Here is an 18,366-nt window from a genome sequence, read left to right as displayed (position 1 = left end):
TATTAATTATTAATTAATTGCTAGAAGAGCAAAGTGCTGTTATTAACTTCAAATTTATTAAACAAATATTCACTGTCTGTTTCTAGAATACATTTTTATACAGAAAATTAAAATTCATTAAGCAGGAATATACAGCTGATTTCTCCAGGGACAGTATTACAGAAAATAAAAATACAATATGCATTACATATAGAATTCCATCTGACATCTTTAGGATCTCTACTTTCTCTTGTTACTAAGGAAGTTAAGAAAAGTCCGTGCATGTTGATTGATGCTAAAGTTCTTGTTCGCAGAAGAAGGCTAGCTCGTTGTTTCCGTTCGTATCATACAGGGCACCCTCTCTGCCGACACAACCGGAATTCCCAGACGTCCCCTCGCCGGGTTCATTTTGGGCCCATGTGGTGTACCCAGTACCATTGAGGGGCTCTCCTGGAAAAGGGTGTAGTTATTACTGATGGATATGTGTTACAGTAAGTAGTTACTTATAAATATAAATATTCGCGGTGGTAAAGTATAGTTGGGCATGTACTGTCTTCTCTCGCTTGGAAACCGGGATCGTGGGTTCGAATCCCATCCAGGGCATGGATGTTTAGTGTGTGTGTGCGTTTTTCTGTGTTTGTGTACACATAGAGACCTTGTGACGAGCTGATCACCCGCCCTAGGAGTCCTACAGAATGTGTAAGATCTAGAAAAACCGAAGTGAACGGAGAAGTTCATGGAGGTAGGCCTAGGCTCACTGGGGCTGTAGTGCCAAGGAAAAGAAAAGCAGTACATTGAGACGACAAGTATGGAAAGACAAAAACATATGTATATGAAATTTGAACTTAAGTTTAAATAATAATATTAGCAAAATGTGAGAGAGAAAATGAAGTTTTTAGTAATATCAAAGAGATGAACCAGAAAAAGGAAACATAAACAGATCTACATATACAAAAGGAGCTAAATAATTAACTGGTAAACTGAAGAACAGATGACTAATGACAAAAATTATAAACCCACTTGAGACGGATTCGAGAAATGCATCCCCCTTTTACAGACGAAACAGTCGTGCAATCAGGGGACCATTGACATTTTCCGTCGAAAGTACCTACTCTTGTACACGGAGCTCAAAACGAGGACGATGTACTGCATTTATGTATTTTTAATTTAGAACAGGCCTCCGTCATATAAAATATCGAATGTTTATATAGCGGTAATATTCTTGACCCTTATTGAGGAGTTGCTCGGCTCGAATCCAGACCGAGGCATCGGTAATCCTGATTGGTATATTTTATTGTTTTACTCAGTAACTCCAAGCAAAAGTCGGATAACCCTTCTAAAAGGCTACTACACCACGAAGGCATATGGCGGAGTGGATGTATAGACCTACGTTTTCTTGACCTCGGCACTAGTTGATGGTGAGCCGTCAGCTTCACTTCCCGGCCGTTTTAGCTCAAGGGAAAGAGGTCCCTGTACCCATTGGATAGGAAGTTGGGTGTACCCAGAGCCGGTCCGGTTACTTGGAGAAGAGAAAATTCTTGACCCTACTGGGACTCGAATCCCGACCCCTCTGTCGTCCAGCCTGTATTCAGTCGCTATACCGACTACGCTGTCCTGACTCCAGCTGTGAGAGGGCATTTAGCAAAACAATTACTAAAAATTTGACTACTGGGTTCCATTTCCCAGAAGGAATAGGGACTTTCTTTATTCATATAAGCCTTGGGTCTCATCTACCCTGCTGATCAAACTGTACTTCGGGATCTCTCCTTGGGGGAAAGCAACCTGAGAGTTAGCCTAACCAGACTGATAAGTACAGTGCAGAAGCTAGGAATGAGAGAAGATATATACAGTTGGGATCCAATTATACGCCATCACGTATTTAGACAAACGGACAATTTTCTTGACTTTATACAAAGTCATAGTAGAATATTAAATTAAGGAGATTATTGAGGATAACATACCAAACAAAGTAACATATTCTCCTTCGGCGTATTCGTCGTGGATTCCAATATAAGCACAAGAGTTTCTCCATCCATCGAACAGCCTAGGATGACGCTTCCAGATGCTTCTTATGACCCCAGCCTCCTTCTCTGAGTTCAAGATGAGTAGATGTGTTCCTTCCTGGACACAAATGTCACGCGCTTCTAGCCATGTTTTGCCCGAAGTGTGAAGCTTATAGTAGCCCAGACCTGGTACCAGCTCGTAGTCCTTACCCGGTCGTTGTGGAGGGCCTGAAACACGAAGACTCATTCGTTTCTTTCACGGATAAACTGGTGTGTTGCATAGCCCCCAGTACACTCCAGACGAGCACCTTTTCTTCAGGCATGGTACTGTGTGGTAGGACTCTACCTCGAAACAAACCCGATCTTTGAGTTAAGTTCCAACAGTTTTCAAAACATATTGTCACGTGTCCGGTGCTCCGTGATTGATAATAACAAGTTCTGGATTGGATTTATTGACGCATGTTTTTAAAATCGCTCTTAACTACAATCAGTTAAAACAGCTCACAATCAGTCTTTTGCCGAGGACTTGCTCCGTTCCCGTTCTCCCGTCTCAGTTCAGTTACAGCTTCTGAACTCACCTACTGCACTGAACTGACTGAGAGTTCTCACGTGTCCTCCCTTTATAACTTCGGGAAGAACTCAATAGAGATCACCATCTCCAACAGTTCGTCTACTATTGTGTGCTGATTCGTTGCTGAGGAAACATGTTTAACGACCCGTTACCCTGCAACGGACGTCCTTCTAATATTGAGACCTTAACTTCGGGAATATTTTTATCGAATCGTTGCCTAGCAGAGGTTGTATGCGTCACAGTATAACTAATACGAATGGTTCATGATCACACCTGTGACTATGGCCTCTATCAGAATAGATTTGGTGTCCTCATACTTGGTAGTGACGTGGTAGATCCCACCCAAAATGACCTACTTCCTCCAGCTCAGCTCCGTGTTTCAAGCGTTATTATGATACACAACTAGAAGAGACTGGCTCACACCTCGTCTGTAAATTTGGCCAATATCAGGGTGGATTCTGTGTCCCCACACTTTTCAGTGGCATGGTAGATTCCACCCCAAATGTCATCTCTCCTCTAGTTCAGCTCCATGTTTGAGATATTCCTTTGATTCCTATGATACGTAACCAGAAGAGACTGTTTTGTAAACCCACCTGTGACTTTGGCCACTATCAGGATGGACTCTGTGTCCTCACATTTGGAAGTGATGTGGTCGATGTCCACCTCCCAAGGACCCGTCTCTTTATGTCCAGCGCCGTGACTCAACTGCACCTGTAATGACAACGAAGTAAAGTTACGGCCGTAGGGATAAGTGATTCGATTATGTATCCTGCTTACCAACCTCAGCAGTCCAGTGTCCTGTGAGGTTCCGTAGACTCTTGATTGAGAACTTGAGGTCACTGAATCGAAGCGAGGAGCACTGTAAATCAGCACAACACCCACAACAAATCAGTGCACAGTAGGCAAGTATAGCTGCAGATCTACACATCCTAGCGAGGGATTAGTGCTTCAGACTTCGTAACACACAAACATTGGCGCTTCCTTTATATACAGTGATCCTCATTCAAATCTGTGGATAATGGAGATTATCAGGATTATCTCCAGATAATTACAATACAATGCATTGCAATTGCTTTTTTCCTAAGTACTGAATAAGAAGCATGTGATGAGAATTACGAGGTTTGTTATTAACGTAAAACACATTGCAAAGCTTCCGTGCGTGTCTGCACTTGTAGTATGGTATGTAGTTGTGTTCTTCAATGTCTGTTATAGTTAGAAGCTGCAAAGAGTTGCACCATATAGTGTGAATCACTAGCAATGTTTCTCTTTCATATAATTTTCGCCAATAAGTTATAGCATGAAGGAAGGCCACACCATAGCTCAGGCGGTTAGCCGCCTGCTTCCCACCGCGGCGGCCCGAGTTCAGCCCGAATCAGGTCATGTGGGATTTATGGTGGACAAATTGGTGCTGGGGTAAATTTTCTCCGAATACTTCGCCTTCTCCTGCCAAATCTCATTCCACCGACTGCTCCACACTCATCATCAATCATCCGGGCTTGGTATAATAGGCCGGTTAGTGGCCGATGGACAAAGTGGACTAGTTTCACCCCCGCTCCGAGAAACTAAAAACAAAAGGAGACTAGGGAATGAAGAAAGCAAGTTTATACAGAAATATATAGCTCACTTTGTAAATATTTGGAACAGAATATACGCTTTGTGGTATCTAGTTAGGAGACCGTGCCTGGACAGTTTTAAATCTACGTGACAGGTATAGGTAGAGACCTGTAATGAAGTCATATAGGTTTAGAACCAATTAAGGTGTTTAATTGTAATAGTTTATATGTGTGCGTTTTTCTGTGTTTGTGTACAGGTAGAGGCCTTTTGACGAGCTGATCACCCGCCCAAGGAGTCTTACCGAATGTGTAAGATCTAGAAAAACCTAAGTGAACGGAGAAGTTCATGGAGGTAGGCCTAGGTCCACTGGGGCTGTAGTACCAAGGAAAATAAATTGTAATAATTAGGACACTCGAAGCTGTGTGACACTCTACGTTTTATAACGAAAGTTATTTCTTGAACGTTTGACGGCTTAAAGATTATTCACTGAAGGGGCATGACGAGGTTGGGGCTTCTGAAGGTCAGTTATCGGCTAATAGTGAAGTTATTGGTGCTTATTTATTGTTACGATTTGATATGTCATCATATACCTGTCGCTTCTACGTTTAAATTTCCTGTGCTGAACGAAATGAATGACGAGATGCCTACGTTTGAATAGGCTTCACTTAGACGGGTCTTGCTCTAGGTACTCACGTAAGTCATCCAGGAAGGAACCGATTCCAACATTCGCACTTGGTTCCCACGAGAGAATAACTTCGTTTAAATTTTAAGGGTGAAGATAGAACTCACCAGTCTCTCGATAGGGACAAATAGCGTCATCTTTTGAACACTAATCTAACGAAAATATTCTCATGTATTGGGGTTAGTGTGACTAATAATAACGGGTTTTGGATTGGATGATTGGATTTATTGGTACTTCTTTACAATTACAACCAATTATGACAGCTCACAATCAGTGGCTACCTAAGACTCGCTTCATTCCTTACTGGACTGCGAGTGTCCTCTCTTCTGCGTGACGGATTTGGTTCTGATTTACATGTCAGCCACTTCTTCAGCTTCCGCTGACCGCTGATTAACACTCCACAGTTGAACACTGAACTCTGTTACGACTAAACTACAACTCCTTCGTTCTTCCAGACGTGACCCCATATATAGGAAAAAGGTCTGTTGTTACGGAAACGTGCTTATCGAACCAGTGACTAGCAAATGACTTGTTCGTTGCTGCGGGAAAATTTATTTGTTAAGCCGTTGGTTAGCAATGGTCTTCCGCCGTGTTCTTTTCTGCGGAAACGTGTGTTTGGCAAGCCGTTGGCTAGCAGTTGTCTTCCTCTCTGGTTCTGCTATTCCGGCTCTGAGACGTAAAGTCACAATATTGTATTTTGTGACATTATCCACCGCCTTGTTGTCCGGTTTCTATTTAAAAAACGAAATATTTCAGAGACTGGATTCTGCCTCCATCTTCAGGTAAAGCCTAATAATTTGGGTCCACTCAATAGAGTTATTCTGTATCCCCGTCTGATGGGCCCAACTGAGTATATTTCACCTGAAAACGGAGAGAGAATCCAATTTCCGAAACGTTTTGTTCCTAACTACAAATAGGAGAGTGTTTTAGATAAAGTCAAGACGATGTGTAATGTCCAGAAACAATATTTTTTGTTAATATACCATCGTCACAAACTTTTACAATGGATCTAACGGCTTCTGCAGATGGACTCTAATTTAATTAATTGAGATACATGAATGCTGGATTTGAGGTTCTCACAACAGCGTCAACTAACAGTTGCATCTTCTCGGATACATCGCTATGTAGTCGCGTTAAAATTCAACCACGTTTCGGAGGAACGTATCGCCTCCATCATCAAGTTCGAATAGTAAGCCAAATAATAAACTAGCATGAGGCAGAGAATAAGAACAGGCTGTGATTTTTTTTCAGAGGATTGCAAAAAGTTTTATCACAGAAGATGAAATTCTTAAAATTCTTAAAAATATGTACAGTGTGTATTGTTTTGAGTTCTGCTTCTACTGGTTTCGGGAAACATTGTCCTCGTCTTCTAATATGCTCCATTACGCAGCTATCTTATATTTCTTATGTAATAAATTCTAGACGCCTAACCCTATTCCACCCCTATCCAATCGGTGCAGAATGTCATGAATAAGTACAATCATGTCATCTAGTGCCAAGGTTAACAATGCACGGAACTACACCTCCACTCTCCCAGTCGTCTTCATGTGATGGTGTTTCATTAAGCACAAGGGAAACTTTCTGTTGTCTTAACCTGTAGAACAGGAGCCGGGATAGCTCAGTCAGTATAGCTACGGACTGGACGACCGAGGCGTCGGAGATCGAGTCCCGGTAGGGTCAAGAATTTTCTGTTCTCCAGGATGTCCATACCGCCTCTTGGGTACAACTAACCTCCTATCCAATGGGTACATGGGGCTTTCTCACCAGGGGGAGTGAAACTGACCACTCACTTTCAATTAGTGTCGTGGTAAAGAAATGTGGAGCTATATATCCACTCCCCCATACGCCTTCATGACGTAGTCCTTAATTAGTTAAGCACAGGGACCAATTTAGTTTTACTTGTAGAACGCCAGCGTGTGAAGACTGGAATTGTTAGCTCTGGAGGCAATTGTTATACTGCCTTCAGCTGTATTTCTTTTGTAGGCCAAGTTTCTTTGTGTTGACTTTTGGAGGTTCATTTGCTTGACACTGGAGCGAAGAATAACATTTGTGTTACAAACTCCAAGAAACATATTGGAGTGAAAACCACACTTTCGGACTATGAAATCCAAGAAAGAAGAAATTATTCTGTTGTTTGAAACAGCTGTCTTCTTGATAAGATTAAATACAAACAGATACTTAAAGAAGAAAGCAGTCTTCTGGGATGTGGTACCGTGTAGATGTGGTGTTAACCGACGTTTCGGAGGAACGTATCTCCTCCATCTTCAGGGTAGAAAGAAAAATAAGAAATCCGCAAGCGAAGAGACCGTGAGAACCGGTAAAAGCAGACTGCTTTCTTCATAGTCACATCCGTGAAAACCTCAAATATTTCACGCATACGTAATAGATTTCGCTATTTCATACTCCCCATAACAAATGTTCTACATGAATTTCCTCTGCATTATCTATTGTTTATGAAGTGGTATTTTGATGTTTTAGTGTTCCACGCTGATTCGTGTACGTTCGAGATCTTAAAGATGTGGCAGTTTTAAATATAAATACTTCAGAAAATGATAGTCACTTAGAATTTCAAGATATTCCCCTAAAATTCATGGTGCTCAAAAGTTCATAACTGTTCGCAAATCCTCGTCTTTTGACCCTATGACCTTGTATTTTAATTCGGTCAGTATCTTCTCTAGAGATTTCTCTGAAGTCCTTCTGGTATTAGCGGATCGCTCCTTCCTAAGTTTACCAGAGGTCTCTTGCCTTTAAGCATTCTTAGGAAAGATTTATGCAGTGTGTCCCAGGAGGAAAGGTCAATATTATCGATCATTCTAAGCAACAATATATATATGTACATGCGTCCTATTCCGAACGGGTTTCGAGATAGAGCTATGGACGTTATTGTCCGCGAAATGGAAGGTAAAGATGCACTCAGACGTGCAACACGCCATGTCCTCACACAAGTTGCAAAGTGCATTGATGTTGACTGCGGAATTTTCGAAGATGTATTATGCTAGGTAAACTGTACCAACTTTGTCACTTGAAAGATAAATAACGGTATTACAAACAGAGGTATTATCTCTTTCTTATCAACAGCTTTGGAACTGTACAATGAAATAGCTCTATCTCGGAAATAGTTCGGAATAGGACACATCTACGTACAAACATTTTGTGTAGAATGACCGACATTTTGACATCCTTTCGTCTTGGGACATTCTATATGCTTAAGCCAGTTGATGTATTAAGATTTCGGTCTTCTAGGACGTGGCACCGTTTAGTTTGGTAGGTTGACATCTACTCACGGCCGTAAGAATGAAAACTATTATTACATTGAGAAGTATTTGCATGCCTGCAGATGCAAATCATGAAGCTACTCACAGTATCTCACAAACGGGGCTAATTATCATTCGGTGACACGCACAGACTTTCGGGTCTGGAATAATTACAATGGCTGACATTGAACTAAATCTTTATAAAACAAAGGAGAGGAAGGAAAGAGGGAGAGGGTTGCAGATATGCTGGAGAAATAGAAATAATGGAAACAGTTTGAAAGAGAAAGGAGGAAGATGAAAGGGATAATAGCGAAGAAGAAATGAAGGGACGAAGAAACTGTTTTAGGAGGAAGTGAGGGGCGAAAAATGACGCCAGAATGGGCAAATAAGAGGTGTGGGAAAATAATGCCGGGGAAAGGGTGGAAGGAGATAGAGTACAAAAGAAATACGAAGTCGGGGTGAGAGCAGAACTTAGGGAATAATTTGCTCGGAGAGACTGAAGATGTGAATGCGTTAAAGTGTAACGCCAAGGTGAAGGAACATCGGATGATGTTCACCAAGCGTACGTAACTGCGGCAGTACTTTTCTGCTGGCCTTAAGGCGGCGCCATAGCTCAAGCGGGTAGTCGCTGGCTTCCCACCGCGGCGGCCCGGGTTCGATCCCGGGTCTGGTCAAGTAGGATTTGTGGTGGACAAAGTAGAGCTGGGGCAGGTTTTCTCCGAGTACTTCGGTTTCCCCTGCCAATCTTCATTCCACCAATTGCTCCACAATCACCCTCACCTATCATCTGGGGCTGGTACAATAGGCCAGAAGTGGCCGCAGTACAAGGGACTTAGTCCCACCCCACTAGCAATAAAAAATAATGCTTATTTTTTAAGGGTTTTTTATTATTTCGTGTCAACAAAAAGAGAAAGAAAGTCATTCCTTGTAGATATATGTTGTCTGCCCTACTCACACCAGCCCATGCGCAGTTACATAGATTTTTAAAGAAGGAATCTTAAAAATTTTGTGAGGAAACCGACGTCGATATCCGCCTCCGCGGGCCGTTGAAAGGCGCGTGTCAAATAACTTGGCGCCTCTTCACAACATTCTAATCAACGGATGGCGCAGAATGTTGTCAGAGGGCACAGTGCCTCAACAGACCATTCCGAGCTGATAGGAACTGCCTCGCCTGCATTCTCGGCAAGAGGATGGTGAGCTGGCACGGCTCCTAGCTCTCATGTATTGTGATTATGGCCTGAAGAAGGGAGTTAGGGTATGAATGAATGAATGTAAGAAGAGGTGGGCCTTCTCGGCCCTTGCACCGCGACCTTAGGTCTATTGTTCTTCCCCCTTTTTTAATTATTCCCTCAGCGGCTCCACGCTTCGGATGAAGCGCAGGATTTTGGACGTGGGGGCGTCAAAATAGTCACTTGGTTCCATAAAGTATTGATCCAAGTGATGTAGTCTTAAATAAGCTAAGACCTCACATGCGCACAGGACGTGTGTGGCCGTTTCGTTTTCTGTCTGACATCTCTCACAAGTGGGACTATCACTCAGTCCCAGTTTGAACAGGTGTCCTTTGAGGTGACAGTGTCCTGTAAGTAGTCCTACCACCCATCGTAGCTGGTTCCTGTTTAACTTCAACAGTTCCTTCGCTCTTTTAGTGGAACGTCCTCGTATGAGTCCCTTTTCTTGCCTGAGTCCAATTACGCACCGCAATGTGCGTTCGAAACGTCGATGAGTTAGAGTAACTGTTGGATGACCAGTTGTTTCTTGAGCTAAAATGACTCGGGAAAGATAAGGTAAGGGAAGGTAAATGGGTAAGAAGAGGAGTGCATATAGGATATTGGTGGGAAAGCCAGAAGGAAAGAGACCACTAGGAAGACCAAGGCGTATGTGGGTGGACAATATTAAAATGGATCTTAGAGGGATAGGATGGGATGGTATTGATTGGATTGGTATGGCTCAGGATAGGGACCATTGGAGGGCTCTTGTGAACACGGTAATGCTGGGAAATTCTTGAGTAGCTGCAGAATTGGCGGTTCCTCAAGAAGGGCTCAGGTACATGAGAGAGTGAGCGAAAGGTCATACTTGTATTTCAGATTTATAAAATAGAGTGGTAAGTGGTCTAATGAGTGAAGGACTGAACATGGCAACGTAAAGGCTATAGACCTCGAAATCTTGTGAAAGTGCGTTTAGATTCGGTTGGGCGTTGTCATACTCAAGTAACGGGCCCGCTCTGAACATGAGAGTGAAACTTTGAAGAAGGCCACGAATATCTTGACCGGCTAAGTGGCTATCACCTTCTCAAGGGCTATGCTATATAGGATTTGTAGTTATAGTAGGTGGCCCATCACAGTGACCGTGCGGTCTAAACATGAACTGCCTTCGCTCGCTCAAATTCTGAGATCATGAGTTCGAATTTCACTGAAGGCGTAAATGTCTCTGTGTGTTTATTCTGTGCCTATGTTGTCTTGTATGTTGGTAGCGGCCTTGCGACGGGCTGATCCCCCGTCCAAGGAGTCCTACAGCCTGTATAAAAAAGATTACGGAACTGAAGAAGAGGCCAGGGACCAACAAAGGGCTGTAGGGCCATTGATGAATGGATGAAAAGTTATAATATATGATCTATTTAAACGAGTCGTTATGTATTTACCTTAAGATGGTATCCTTTAAAATTTTCAGTACTTCGTCTATATTCGTTCGTCCTATGATTTCGGAGATTTGCAAAAACTCTCGAAAATATGACCTTGATATCTGATTTATACCACTGCGCATCCAGCTGCGCAGAAATGTCGTAGCAGCTCGTGTAGAGACATTACTGATTTCAGGCTTCCACGGTGGTTTAATTATTCATGTTAATTCTGTTTTTGTGTTTTTATATTGTGTGGTTGTAGACGATATTACTTAATTTTCGAAAGGACGTGTTGCTTCATTCTTCGAGATCTAGGTGTGTACATTGATGATTTAAACATTCTTGGGCCCTTAAGTGGGCTGTTTGCAGGCTTCTCTCTGCCCGTTTTTCTTACTGCCTTAGAGGAGGCACAAGATCCCACTATATTCCTCCAGTTTCACACTTCTTTTCAGAACAGGGTGTTATATTAACTCACCACCCTACACACTGTGGTCCGGAAGATGGAGGCATCATATGCTTCCGAAACTTCGGCACCTTCGTCCACAACCACAATATGTAAGAACCCCAAAACAGAATTAATATCAATAATTAACCACAGTGGAAACCTAAAACAGACCGCCTCTATGGTCTAGTGGTCAGAGTTCTTGGCTACAGATCTAAAGTTCCCGGCTCGATACCCGACGCTACCAGATTTCTGCGGAGTAGTGTGTCAGGAACGGAGTCCACTCAGCCTCGTGAGGATAACTGAGGAGATATTTCAAGGAAATAATGGCTCCGGTCTAGAAAACCGTGACTACCGGCCGTCGTGATCCGTTGCGCTAACCACGTGACACTCTTTATCCGCAAAAGTTGACACTTTTGACAAGCGGCGGTAGCTCGGTAGGTATAGTTCGCTTGCGGACTCAAGCCACGGAATTTTTTGAAACCTAAAATAAATATAAAACTGTGTTGTACACTTATTATAATCTTTTCATCCAAATATTTGCTTCAGAATGGAATAACATATATTCGTGTCATAAGTAATACTGAGGAGTGCTAAGCATGTACGTGTATATCGTAGCTGTCATCTCTCTTAGTACAATGCACTTAAATAGACTTGAAAGGATCTGACGATGGTGTATGCTGTACAGCAGGCATGGCCAACGCGTCGATCGCGGGACGATTTTTGGTCGATCTCATATACCTATAAGGGAATTATGCGTGGAAAGCATGTAAATTCACTTGTAATATAATATGATTATATTAAGATTTTGAAGGGAAAATACGTATTAAAGTAGTCTGTACTGTCAATGTATCTTGCTTTTACAACAAACATCACGTGCCGTGTTATTTTTACCAATATTTTTGCTTAAAGCGAGGTACGACGATAGAAGGGGGTGGTAGATCACTGGCAGTTTTGACACTAAAAACTCGATCACAACCTGTTTAAAGTTGGACTTGCCTACTGTACAGAACTGTGATTGAGACTAGCTCTTTCTAGCAGGCCCAATTGAGTAGATTTATCCTTCCCCATCCACCTGAGGATGGAGACAGATCCAGTCTCCGAAACATGTTTTTTTTGTCTTCTATATACCAGACGATGGATAAAGTCAAAAATAAGCCTAACAGTTCTGTATAATGCACTTATTTTCATATTCCAGAACTGTTTTGGGTTTTCTTAATATAATCAAACAAAAGACTGAAATTTCTTTTGAAGCATCATGATGACAAAGAAGTTGAACTTCATAGTGGAGTGCCCAGGTATCGATTCTATCACAGGCCGTTTCAGGGTGGTTACGTGTGTAAACATAGAAACGTGGCAGACAACAGACTGGTGTGGAAGGTTTCAGCGTTAGATGACTACAGAATTTACTTCTCGCAGAAGAACGGAAGCCTATAGAAACAGGGGACGTCTTGCGCTCTACCCTCGATGTGGAATGTGACACAGTATTCTCCAGGAGGTGCGTTGTCAGGCTCGTTGTGGAACCAGATCGGTAATTCAGACGCGAAAGGCAGGCCTGAAAGTTAGAGACGCATGACTTCTGGCATTTCCTTTACATTATGTTACGCACAGTAAACGATATTAAGTATCAATGCTACTAATGAAACGCATTACAAACCGTACTTGTTTCAGATTTTCCACTTTTATAACAGCACTTACTTATAAAAGAGACGTGATAGCCTAGTCGGTATAGTTACGGGCTGCGCTGGATTCGATTACCGGCAGGGGAAAGAGACCATTCTCTTCTTCAAAGCCTTCAAAGTTCTTCAAACTTCTCGCCGGGGTTGAAGCGACAGAATTGTGAAGCTGATAACTTACGTCCATGAATTGTCGAAGTAAAGAATGGTGGAGCTCTTGCTTCACTCTCCCCTACGTCTTCATGGCGTGGTGCTTAATTAATTTCGGTTTTCTAGACCGGAGCCGCTAATTTTCCATTCAAGTAGCTTCTCAATTATCCTCACGAGGGTGAGTGGCCACCGTTCCAGAACCACTACTTCACAGAAAATCTGGTAGCGCCGGGAATCGAACCCGGGACCTCTGGATCTGTAGCCAGGAACTCTGACCACTAGACCATAGAGGCGGTCACTGTTTCTAATATCGGCATTTATTGTTCAAGTGACAAAGTTGGTGTAGTTTACTTAGTAAAATATGTTTTTGAAAATTCCGCCGTCAACATCAGTGTACTTTCCAGTTCTTGTGACGACATTGCGTGTTGCTCGTCTGTACAGTGTACAGTGTACAGTGTACAGTGTACTATCTCTCTCTTGGAAACCGTTTAATTTTTTGCGTACAATGACCGATACTATGACCTTCAAATTATTGTTCTTTCCTCCTGGGACGTTATATATCAATATAAATTCCAACCCTCGTATTTATATAGAAGTTCCATTTTGTGGTAAATAACTTTATAACTACAAAAGCTTCTTAATGCCTCAAAATTTCTAAAAATTCACAATTGTACACAGCCAGAGTTTGTCCGTTATATCCGGTCCCGTTTTAAGAAGATTTTTTTCTACTTAGAACTGGGATTTACCTTGTTCGGTTGTGAAATGTCTGTTCTGACTGGGCTCGCTGATACCAACATAAACTTGTTGCCGGAGAATGGCCTTAGCAGGGATATCTGGATGTCTCTGGAACAGCTTTAAGAGAACATTGACACGGTCAAGTGTGTCAGGTGCAGCGAGATGCGCACCGACTTCTGCGCACGCATCACGAGCTTCTGACCAATCCAAATGCCTGTCGTCCAGCTTGAACCAGCCCACCTGTAACAATGTCAAACAAATTAACAAACTTACAAAGAAGACGAAATAGTTCAGGCGGTATAGTGAAGGGTTATGCATTAGACGGCCGGGGCTCTATTCCTGACATGGACAAAAATTAATCTGTACTCCACAGCGCAGAAAACGGCTGTCCTCTCCAATGGGTATCACGGCAATTCCTCTCTGGCTTAAAGCGGCCGAGATATGAAGTTGACCAATCACTCTAATGCCGAGGTCCCAAATGGTGGAGCTTTACCTCCAGACCATCATAAGTATTCATGGAATTGTCAACTTTACATACCTCACAGATTTTAATAAACTATGGTGTATTTAGAACCCGGAATACGCATTTGTATAAATTTATAAATACATTTCATAACAGAAATATTAATGAAGATTGTACATAAAATAATTTTAACATAATAATTATGCAAAACTTTGAGGATAAATCGGAAAAGTATAAAGCAGGATAGTCAAGTAATAGATCTAAGTTATTTCCAAGGAGATAAAGATGACATAATGATGAAGATCATGATCATGATAAAGAAAATAGTCGAAAATAATAATACTGAAGCGATGATAAAATAATAGTAATATGTGAGATATTTACAATTTCAGTAAGTGAACATTTATGACCCCACGTAGGGTTCGATCCTGTAGCCATATGCTCACGAATCCAAGACGCTAACCCGTCAGATGAGTTTCATCCAATTGTTCGTTAGAAAATCCATTATCAAAACGCAATATTTTTTCCCCCCTTGGCACTACAGCCCCAGTGGGCCAGGCCTACCTCCATGAACTTCTCCGTTCACTTCGGTTTTTCTAGATCTTACACATTCGGTAGGACTCCGTGGGCGGGTGATCAGCTCGTCACAAGGCCTCTACCTGTACATAATCACAGAAAAACGCACACACAAACTAAACATCCATGGCCTGAGTGGGATTCGAACCCACGATCCCGGTTTCCAAGCAAGCGAAGACAGTACATGCCTTAGACCGCTCGGCTACCGTGACCGGCTAAAACGCATCATTAACCTCACAAATTCCGTAAGACTGGAATCTGTATTTTGTGAGTTAGTTGTAACTTCAATCTCTTTTAGCCTTCTTTATTGTTTTGAAAATATTGAAGGAGGCTCATGAGACCACCTGACTGTCTCTGTCTGGGTCCTCCTCTCAATTTTTGCTAGACAACGGGCCATTGCTGGAGATAATTATGTAATATAATTATTTGTTTCCGTGCCTGTGTCCCCCACTTTTAATTCTTTCGTCATCTCTACGTTCCGTGTCGTATCAAAGGAACGTACACTGTTAGTTCTTTCCAGAAACTCTTTTTATGGGTGTAATTAAATAAATTAATTTAAGGAACATGCTCGTCAGGAGCCGTCGTAGCGTAGTCGGTATAGCGACTGGCTACGGGCTGGAAGACTGGGGAGGTCGGAGCTCGAGTCCCGGTAGGGTCAAGAATTTTCTTATCTCCAAGTCGTCCAGACTGGCTCTGGGGTCAACTCAACCTCCTATCCAATGGGTACCAGGGGATCCTTCCCCGAGGGTAAAGCGGCGGGGGCGTGAAGCTGACCACTCACCTCCAGCTAGGGCCGCGGTCAAGAAAATGTGGACCTATACATCCACTCCCCCATACACCTTATGGCGTAGTGGTTAATTCGCTGAGTACAGGGACAACTTCACTTTACCTTTACTCATAAATATTTGCCATTTCAGCTACCGTCCGTCCAGTCTTAAGGAACAGTGTACAGACACCAAGAGGTTGTTATCATCTGCTTACGTCTTTGAAGTATTCGAAGTTATCTGAATCCAAGATTACTTCATCGGATTCATATTGCTCTTCACTGTTGTGAAGATTCTCTGGAACACGTGTGCTCATTGTATGCTGCTCACCAGGAATGGGGAGCTCTCTCACTCGAGGAAGGGAAAATTTTGTAGCGTCTTTCTTGGCCAATCTCACGTCCACAGGGATCTCATTTTCTATTTCAGCTTCTTTGCCCCTTGCTTCACTAATGACTGTATCTTCAGCCGTATTCTGTTCTAATTCTTCCTGTGATGTATTTGTTTGGGAGGTGATTTCCTCTTCCGGCGGGTCAACATTTCCCGAATACCGGTCATCTTTCTCCGTTTCGAAGAACGTGCGGGCTACGTCCAACGTCCAAATCCCGTTTTGCAGAGCACTGCCGTCTTCGTGTCTGTGCTCGATCTTAACCTGTTAACATTTATGCAACATCTTCATTCCATAAAAGTACTTCATATTGTATATATATTCATAGATTTTAGACTTAATTTTCTAGAGTTTCTTTAATTGGCTTAGTTGGGAGTGGAGTCCAACTGGGTCCACTCGGCACGGCGGCCACTGATTGGCCTATTGTAGCCTGCCCCGGGTGATTATGATGATGGATAATTTGGTGGAATGAAGATTGGCAGGGTAAACCGAAGAACTCGGAGAAAACCCGCCCCAGCGCCACTTTGTCCACCACAAATCCCACTTGACCAGACCCGAGATCAATCCCGGGCCGCCGCGGTGGGAAGCCAGAGACTATCCGCTTGAGTTATGGCGCAGCCTATTTTCTAGTGTTAAGTAAGGGATATTACACAGTGTTTTTGTAAGGTATAAGATACACGCAGCGGCGTAGTTGGTTGAGGCAATATGCGGGTTAGAGTCCCAATGCGGTGGATTTTTCACTTGACCTAATCCTTCCAGCCTCACTATGGCCCTGGTGTCTACACAGCCTCTAACATAAATTAGTACCAGGAATCTTCCTGGGTGTAAAGGGCGGCCGGTGCGTAAGTCTGAAAACCTTACCTGTGAGCCGATTGTCTAGATATTGTGGGAGCCTCGACTTCTCACTACCCTATGGGCCTTCATGACCTGTTAAGGGGATAGAAAGAAAATCCTATACACAGACGGTAGGACTCCTTGGGCGGGGATCAGCCCGTTACAAGGCCGTTACCTATACACAGGACATTACAAACACAGAATAAACGCATACACATATATTCGTGCATTGAGTGGGATTCGAACTAAGTATCCCAGCTTTCGAGCAAGCGAAGACAGTTCATGTCTCAGACCGCGCGGCCATTGTGATCGTCTCTGATTTACCGTTCTCTTAAATTCGTTATACTAGGCGACTCATCTCAACATATAACTTTAAGTAGTTAAGTAACATATCAGGAAGGCCGCGCCATAGGTCAAGCGGTTAGTCGCTGGCTTCCCACCGCGGCGGCCCGGGTTCGATCCCGGGTCTGGTCAAGTTGGATTTGTGGTGGACAAAGTGGCGCTGGGGCAGGTTTTCTCCGAGTACTTCGGTTTCCCCTGCCAATCTTCTTTCCACCAATTGCTCCACAATCACCTTCACCTATCATCTGGGGCTGGTACAATAGGCCAAAAGTGGCCGCAGCACAAGGGACTTAGTCCCACCTCACTGGCAACAAAAAATATGTATCAGGGAATGCATGTAATATTTTAATTTGCTTGAGCTGTCTTGAAGCTGACACTTCGTGACGTGCTTTTGGTGTCCTACTTTGTCAACCTTTTATAAATGCCGTAGCAAACTACCAACACCAGAAGCCTTCGAGCACGAGAAGTTGCACCTTCGAGACTGACCATGCAGATTAAAACGTTAACGAGTAGAACAGGATACTGAAATACTACACAGGCCACGTTGCTTTATACCGTACCTCCATGTCTCCCAAATTTGCAGTCCAGTTTCCGGAGTCTGAGTCGGAGGCCGTGAGCTCTAGATCCGTCTCCTCAACCGGTCTGCCTTCGTGCCAAATCATGGCGCCCTCACAGCGAGCAGCTATGGTTGCAGTCACGCACAGTAGCACAAAGCTGAGCTCCATCCTCTCTAACTCTGCGCCCACAAATACAAACTTCTGTTATGTGTGTTTAGTTTATAAGGTTCAGTTGGTGGGGAAACACAGAAGAATCTTTTTTATTCTTGTTACAGCTTTGTAGTTGTTGTATAACCTTATGCACTGTCTTCGTAACACGTGTTGCGAAATTTCATCAAGGTCAATTGATTCGAAGAGGATGTGCTTCAAGATTGCTTCCATATTCTCCAGTCATATTCGTTTTGAATCCTGATTAATTTTTTTATTTATCTACAACGGAAATAGCATCCCTTAATATACTATTAAGTAAGAAAATGGCGAATTCTTATAAATTTTCATGTATGTTTTTCCGTCTGTAGTGCAACAGATTAATATCACTGATTCATATCTATTCCATACAATGATCTTTAAATTTATAATATATTATTAAAATTAACACGAAATAAGAAAACGGAAGGCTAATTGGATTGGTCATGTTTTACGCAGAAACTGCCTTCTAAAAGAAGTTATCGAAGGAAAGATAGAGGGGCGGATAGAAGTGACAAGAAGACGAGGAAGAAGACGTAAGAAGATGCTGGATGACCTTGGGGACAGAAGAGGATACTGTCATTTGAAGGAGAAAG

At 42.8% G+C, this 18,366-nt stretch overlaps 2 protein-coding genes across 3 annotated transcripts in view; one reads left to right on the top strand and one right to left on the bottom strand.

Annotated features, from left to right (window-relative positions):
• Nucleotides 1–18,366, top strand: part of LOC111867985 — a 599,613-nt gene that overhangs the window by 130,083 nt on the left and 451,164 nt on the right. The window lies entirely within an intron of this gene.
• On the bottom strand, nt 86–17,796 carry LOC111867991. Its single transcript, XM_023858284.2, has 8 exons — nt 17,588–17,796; nt 15,684–16,115; nt 13,675–13,903; nt 12,511–12,657; nt 3,335–3,492; nt 3,147–3,264; nt 1,941–2,210; nt 86–429 (listed from the first exon to the last, which is right to left on the bottom strand). Exons 1-8 carry the CDS (start codon nt 17,750–17,752, stop codon nt 275–277), a joined length of 1,674 nt encoding a protein of 557 aa, XP_023714052.2. The 5' UTR covers nt 17,753–17,796; the 3' UTR covers nt 86–274.

This window comes from Cryptotermes secundus, unplaced genomic scaffold, assembly GCF_002891405.2.
Source record: "Cryptotermes secundus unplaced genomic scaffold, Csec_1.0 scaffold97, whole genome shotgun sequence".
Lineage (NCBI taxonomy): Eukaryota > Metazoa > Arthropoda > Insecta > Blattodea > Kalotermitidae > Cryptotermes > Cryptotermes secundus.
The sequence above is the reverse complement of the archived record's forward strand: the minus strand, read 5'-3'. Positions and strand labels throughout refer to the sequence as shown.